Below are 7,220 nucleotides of genomic sequence, written 5' to 3'. Positions count from 1 at the left end.
ATTATAAGCTTTGTAATGATACCTTACAAGAGACCTTTTGCATGAAGCATATTCCAGTTACATTATATTCATACTCATTTCCATATTTTCATAAAATCATATGGAGTGCAACGTCACACTGATCACTAAGAGCGATCATCTTCAACCCTGAAGCATGAGGATTTATAACCTTCCAATAAGCCATGTTCATTGGGAAATGCCCAATATGCATCAGAAGCAAAAGCCATCGCACGGTCATCCTCACCCTAGGGAAATGGACGGGTCATTTATTGCCCTCTGCCCGGACACAGAACTCGCAGACGCCGTGTTTCAGAAGATGCTTTATTTGAATTTACTAAAATCAACTAGAGAAATGAGCACATTTGGATTTGGATTCAAGGGTGATTACGCCACTGGTATCTGTTGATCAGAAGCAATCTTTTTTGGGAGAGCAGAGGTGTCCAGAGCGGGGCTCATTCCTTTCATTTAATTTCGAATGTCATCGTTCTGTCTCCTCCTGGCTGGGGCTGTCACCTGAAAAGGACAGAAGGACAGAGCTTCAGCACCACGTCACTGGCTAGGCAGTGGGACGGCAGAAAAGGATCTAGGGGTTAGGATGGATCACAAATTGAATATGAGTTGACAGCATGGTGAGGTTGTGAAAAAGGCAAAAACAATTCTGAGATGTATTAACGGGAGCATCGTATGTCAGACATGGGAGGTCATTGTCCTGCTGGGGTTGGCAATGGTGAGGTCTCAGCTGGAGGACAGTGTCCAGTTTCGGGTACTGCATTTGCAGAAAGATGTCAGCAAATTGGAGAGAGTCCAGAGAAGAGCAACCAAAATGATCAGAGGTTTAGAAAACCTGACCTTGGAGGGGAGGTTGAAAAAATTGGGCAGGTTGAGTCTTGAGAAGAGAAGGCTGAGGGGGGAACCTGATCACAGTATTCAAATATGCCAAAGGTTGCTAGAAAGAGGATGGAGATAAATTGTTCACCATGGCCACCGAGGGACAGACAAGGAGGAATTGGCTGAGTTTGCAGCTAGGGAGATTTAGGTTAGATACTAGGAAAAACTTGCTAGCTCTACAGATAGTTCGTCTCTGGAGCAGGTTACCTAGGGGAGGTTGTGGCATCCCCGTCATTGGAGGTTGGACAAACACCTGCCAGAGATGGTTTAGGTATATTTCATCCCGCTTCAGCATGTGGCAGGTGGTGGGGGGGCTGGGCTCTTCAGGTCCCTTCCAATCGTATATCACTATGATTCCATAGTTGGGTGGTTGGTGGATGTGTATGGGGATGGCTGGATGGGTGACTGTGGATAGGGATGTATGAGTGGGTAGATGGATGTGTATGGAAAGGTATGGATGGGTGTGTATGGGGAAAGATGGATGGATGCATGTGGTGATAGATGGATGGACACAGAGTCTTCAGATTGGGGCCCCATCACATCAGGTGCCACCCAGACACAGAGTCACGGAGATCAGGGGCCCCTTGCACTGGGTGCTGCAGATGGTCCCTGCCTGGAAGAGTTCTCAGTGTAAACAGACAAAAGAAGGAGGATCTCCCTGTGATGTTGCACTCCACATGCTTTATGGAAATATGCTTATGAATATGACATAACTGGAATATGCTTTATACTAAATACCCCTTGTATGGTGTCATTAGAAAGCTTGTCATCTACTAAGTGTGTTCATCCTATTTGTTTGCATGTATTATTTCTATAGCTGGAGTTAGGAGAATAAGATATAAACTTGTATCACTGATGTAAACATATTAAGTGGAGGCCATTAAGGATGCTCCAGAAACAATCAGTTGTAAATGGCCTTAGTTACTTTAAAGCCTTCCTGTGTACGTGTGGGCCAGCCCATGGGGAATGGAGAGTAGGGGTCTTACAGTGACATGTGACCATGTCACCTGATAATGAAATCCATCTTCAATCTGGTAATTTTCCATTTAGATGGATGGGTGGGGACCCAGAGAGGCAAAATATTCCTGCCTTGTGCCAAAGCTATAAAAGGGGATGGAGGAGGACAAAAGAGGTTGCCAGTCATGAGAAACCCCCTGCTTACCATCTGAGATGTCTGCTGAAACTAACAAGGACTGTACCAGGGGAAAGGATTGGGCCCAGACTAGGAAGGAGTCTAGTCTGTGAAAGAAGCTTATTGGAACATCTCTGCGGGTGAGATATTACCTGTAATCAGTTTCTTAATGTATTAGGCTTAGATGTGCGTGTTTTTGCTTTATTTTGCTTGGTGACTTACTTTGTTCTGTCTGTTATTACTTGAAACCACCTAAATCCTTCTTTTTATACTCAATAAAATCATTTTTTTCATTAATAAATCCAGAGTAAGTGATTAATACCTGGGGGAGCAAACAGCTGTGCATATCTCTCTATCAGTGTTATAGACGGCAAACAATTACCAATTTACCCTGTATAAGTTTATACAGAGTAAAATGGATTTATTTGGGGTTTGGATCCCATTGGGAGTTGGGTGTCTGGGTGCTGGAGACAAGTACCAAAGCTGGGTGCAGCTTTGAGGGTGTGGCCCAGACCCTGAGTCTTTGTTGCAGCAGGCTAGCGTGTCTGGCTCAACAAGTCAGGGTTCTGGAAGACCCAAGCTGGCAGGGAAAATGGGCTCACAGGTAATTTCAGCACATCAGGTGACAGTCTCAAGGGGATCTCTGTGACAGAACCCATCACACACACACCTGGTCCAGATGGGGATTCTATAAACAGAGTCCACCCCATTGCCCTGTCCTACCTGTCTTAGGCAGGGCAGTAGCTCCACTGATGGTCCCGGTCGTAGTTGTCTGTGCTGGAACACCAGAACTTCCCACTGTCCTCTGCCAGGTTGGTGCAGGTGTGGAATTTAAACTTTTTGTAGATGAAGGGGAAGACACAGGGCTTGTCGTAGTCTGCAGACCAAACACAGCAACAGAAGCAAACACTTTGTTAGATGGTTCCCCATGCAGCTTAGGGCTAGGGGAGAGAGCACGGCCCCATGACAGGGCGCCAGACTGAACAATGAGAGATTTGGGTGCTATGCCTGACTTTGCTGAGTGACCTTTAGCAAGGCACAGCCCAGTTCCCTTCTGCAACATGGGGCTAATGAGCCAAAGATGCCAAGGGGACAGGCAAAAAAACCCCAACTGTGCAGTTGGGGGTTGCATATACAAAATGTGTTAGGTGGTTTGTGGGTCCGTGGGAAATCCATTTAGCCAGTTTATACACACACAGGTGGTTAGACACAGCCACACCTCAGATGTGTTTTTGGGGTACATCCTCTGTGGTTATTACATGCATTAATCAAGGCGTCTAGATACTAGCCTCAGAGTCAATGAGATCGGGGCCCCATCATGCCAGGCACTGCCCAGACACTGAGTCACTGAGATTGGGGCCTCGTTGCGGCGGGCGCTGCCCAGACACAAAATCACCGAGATCGGGATTGTGCGAGGCGCTGCCCAGACAGACAGAGACCGACAGGCCCTGTCTCAAAGTGCTGCCAATCTAAACAGCCAATAGAAGGAGCCCCACCGCTCTAGGGCGATTTGGGGGATGGTTTTAAGAACTGCTGAACAGCTGCTACCCATGAACTTCAGCTTGCTCAGCTTTTCCTAAAGGGCGGAGGGTGGGGACCAAAAAACCAACCAACCTGCTCTTAAGTGACTCACCCAAGGAGTCTATGACAGAGCCAGGAATTGAACCAGACCTCGTTGAGCCAAACACCTTAACCGCAAGGTTCAGCTTCCTCCATCCCCTGTCCTACCTGGCGTGGAGCAGTAAGTCCACTTCTTGTCCACGTCATAATTCCCGGTGGTGCTGCACCACAGTTTTCCCGAGCTCTCCCCGTCGCTGGTGCAGGTGTAGTACACTTGTTTGTTATAGATGAAGGGGAATGCACAGCTCTTTCCTACTGCGTTCCCACCCAGAACTAGGGATGCAAAGGGAGGTGGTTATAGAAACCGCCATCACGTTCACCTGCCTACAGACTAACGGCTCCTCCATCCCACTATGACCCGGCCACTCATCACCAACAGCCAAGAAATCTCAGGTAAGTTTTCATGGATTTATAGATTCCATGACCAGATGGGTCCACTGGGATCATCTAGTCTGGAACACAGGCCAGTGAATGTTCCCCGATTCTCTCTGTGTTGAACCCAATAACTTGGGTTTCACTCAAGTATCTTCTAGAACGGCATCCGGTCTGGATTTGAAGACATCATCATGGCTAAAGCATCTTCCAGGAGGGCCAACAGGAATCTGGTTTCCCAAAACCCACTGACTCTATCGCTTCTGGATCTGATTCTATGGCTGCTCCTTGACCCTGGCCTTGAAGCTTTCCTGAAGGAATCCTTAGAGGCTCATTCAGCTGGTGGGAGGGGCGTGTTGAAAGCCAGGATCCCAACCATCAATCAGGTAGACTCCCATTGCCCAACTCCCATTGGCATCCAAGTGTCACAACTTCTGATTGGCTCAGGGGCACAGCAGAGAGGTGATGAGATCATACAGGAGATCTGGAGGCACCTGGGTAACTTGGTAAATAGAGGTTGATGAAACTTTTCAGATTAAATGTTTTTGGCAAAAAGTACAGATTCGGTGAAGCCAAAATGTGTAGTAAGGGATTGTTCATGTTGGAAAAACGACCAAAAATTCAGAAAGGGTCGATTCTTCAATTTGAAACAACATCTGCTTTCAAAATCTCCTTCTATTTTATTAAAATCAACATTTAGAAAGTTTAAAAAATGCTCAAAATTGAAATGAAATGTTCCATTAAACTCAAAGGGATTTTTTTTCCTTAAATTTTCAGTTCAATGAAAATTTTTAAAAATTCATTTTTGGGATCCACCCAAAACAATTTTGTTTCCTGATTTTTTAATTCACAATAAGTATTGAAGAAAATTTCAATTCCAGGATCCACCCAAAATGTTTTTTCCCCTGATCTTTCAAATGATAGAAAATTACAAACAAATTTGTTTCTGGGATCCTCCCAAAACACATTGTCCCCAAATGTTTTTGATTAATTAAAAACTGTGAAATGTTTCATTTTGTGGACAACCCAAGACAAACGTTTTTCAAATTTTTGTAACTCTCTGAAAATTTCAGAAATTTCATTTTAGGAATACACTCAAAACCATTTTTCTGACTTTGCAATACAATGACAATTTTAAAAATAATGAACTTTCATGATCTACCTGAAATTATCCCCCCCTCCCAATTTTTTGATTCACTGACAATTTCAAAAAATTCATTTTCATGGCAATCCATGACAAGCTTGTCCCCTAACCTGATTTTTCAGGCTAGGTCTACACTACCCGCCTGAATCGGCGGGTAGAAATCGAACTCTCGGGGATCGATTTATCGCGTCCCGACGGGACGTGACAATGGATCCCCGAATCAATGCTCTTACTCTACCAGCGGAGGTGGAAGTAAGCGCCGTCGACGGGAAGCCGCAGAGGTCAATTTTGCCACCGTCCCTACAGCGGGGTAAGTCGGCTGCGATACGTTGAATTCAGCTACACTATTCGCGTAGCTGAATTTGCGTATCTTAAATCGACCCCCCCCGTAGTGTAGATGTAGCCTCAGAATCACCAGAAAACCAGATCTGCCCCAGAAGGAATATACAAAGAGACTGGATACATTACTGATATCTGGACAGTAGCTCCACAGCTTATCCTGGTTGTAGTTCTGGGTTGTGGCACACCAGAAATTTCCCATCTTGTCTCCAGCATTCGTGCAGCTATGAAATAGCTCGGTTTTGTAGATGAAAGGAAACGTGCAGCGCTCGCCACTGGTGTTCCCCCCATAGGCTGCAAAGGCAACAAGTTAATCAGAGTGAACACCAAAGATAATGACCGTCATGGTCATTTTGTTAGCAAAAAAGAAAAGCCAGGGTGTCTCATCTCACTGCTGCGGTGAAACAAAGATAATTTTTTACAGTGGGTGCATGGTGTTGTGCCTAGGAGCATGGGATCACCCCAGGGGCCCATCTCGCCTGGCAATGGCCTCCCATCTCTGACAGTCGCATCACAAGGAGGTGCCAGGCAATCTGGCTGCACAGGGGAAGCCATTTGTAGCATGCAGCCCCACCAGGAAGCTCATTTGGCCCACAAGACTGGGTGACAGCATTCCCTGTGTTAGAGCTCCACGTACCGGAATGTCCTCCACAAACCCTTTTCCCCTGTGCCGACACGGAGCGCTCTGGTCACGGCCGGGACTCACCCTTGCTAAAGCAGAAGCGCCAGAGATGGTCTTCATTGTAGTTGGGAGTGGCAGCACACCAGGGCCTTCCCATCTTGTCATCGACTGCCGTACAGCTGTGGTAGATCTTGTCCTTATAGATGAAAGGGAAGACGCAAGGGGAGCTGTCCAAATTTCCCCCTGCAGCTGGTGGAGAAAGAGGCAAGGGAGGAAAGGATTAAGACAGGGTAGAAGGCAGGACGCAGGGCAGGCGATTTGCTGGGAGAACTGGGCACGAATTTTCCCAACAAAACATTTTTTTTAAGTGGAAAAAATGCTAATTCATGGGAATCGAAAGTGTTTGGGCCTTTTGATGAATGTTGCTGGTTTTGATGCATTTCCCGACTTGAAAAAAATGTAGAGGGGAAAAAAGCGTGGAAATGTTTAGACGTGTTTGAAATGGGAAAAAGAAAATCTGGGTTCCGGGTTGGGAGCGCCTTTTTGTTTTGAAATGTAAGCAGAGTCTGAATGAGCTCTCCCCTGACATCTAGTGGTGAGCTGTGGAAGAGCACTTCAGAAGCTGATCTCGTTTGCATGAACACACCCACCCTGCCTAGGCGCTCAGCATGATGGAATTGCTGGTCCAAATGATCACTTTTGGCTGGTGTGGGGGATCCTCAGTCTCCTTGTTTTTGGGGCAGGAGTAATAAAGAATTGCTATCCTTGTGTGAACCGAGGGCAGCAGAACTGTACCTGGCATATCCCAATGGTGGGACTCACCCTCAACTGAACAGCACTCACTAGGCAGGGGACATGGGTTCCAAAGCCTCAAAAAATTAGATAGAAACTCGTAAATGTTCCTCCCCACAGAAATCTTTAGTAAAAGGCATAACTGAGAGAGGGTGGGGACAGGTGTTTGTGTGGACTGTGCCCAAGGGCCCCAGATACTCTTTGACCCATCCTCTCTCCATGGTATAATAAAAGAGCTAATTTAGACTCAATTGAGAGTTTTGTTACACGCTGCAGAGCTGATGTCACTGATACCTAGACCTAGGTATCAG

At 46.3% G+C, this 7,220-nt stretch overlaps 1 protein-coding gene across 1 annotated transcript in view; it reads right to left on the bottom strand.

The window, feature by feature from the left end:
- Positions 1–307: 307 nt before the first annotated feature.
- Positions 308–7,220, bottom strand: part of LOC117887056 (epididymal sperm-binding protein 1-like) — a 28,234-nt gene continuing 21,321 nt past the window's right edge. Inside the window, exons 5-9 of the mRNA XM_034789290.1 lie at positions 6,202–6,366; positions 5,625–5,789; positions 3,749–3,913; positions 2,744–2,897; positions 308–513 (exon numbers count right to left, since the gene is read on the bottom strand). Coding sequence (XP_034645181.1) covers positions 2,749–2,897; positions 3,749–3,913; positions 5,625–5,789; positions 6,202–6,366 — 644 coding nt within the window. The 3' untranslated portion in view covers positions 308–513; positions 2,744–2,748. The remainder of the gene's footprint in view (positions 514–2,743; positions 2,898–3,748; positions 3,914–5,624; positions 5,790–6,201; positions 6,367–7,220) is intronic.

This window comes from Trachemys scripta, chromosome 14 (genome assembly GCF_013100865.1).
Source record: "Trachemys scripta elegans isolate TJP31775 chromosome 14, CAS_Tse_1.0, whole genome shotgun sequence".
NCBI classification, from domain to species: domain Eukaryota; kingdom Metazoa; phylum Chordata; order Testudines; family Emydidae; genus Trachemys; species Trachemys scripta.
Note: the sequence above shows the minus strand (reverse complement) of the source record. Positions and strands in the feature narration are given on the sequence as shown.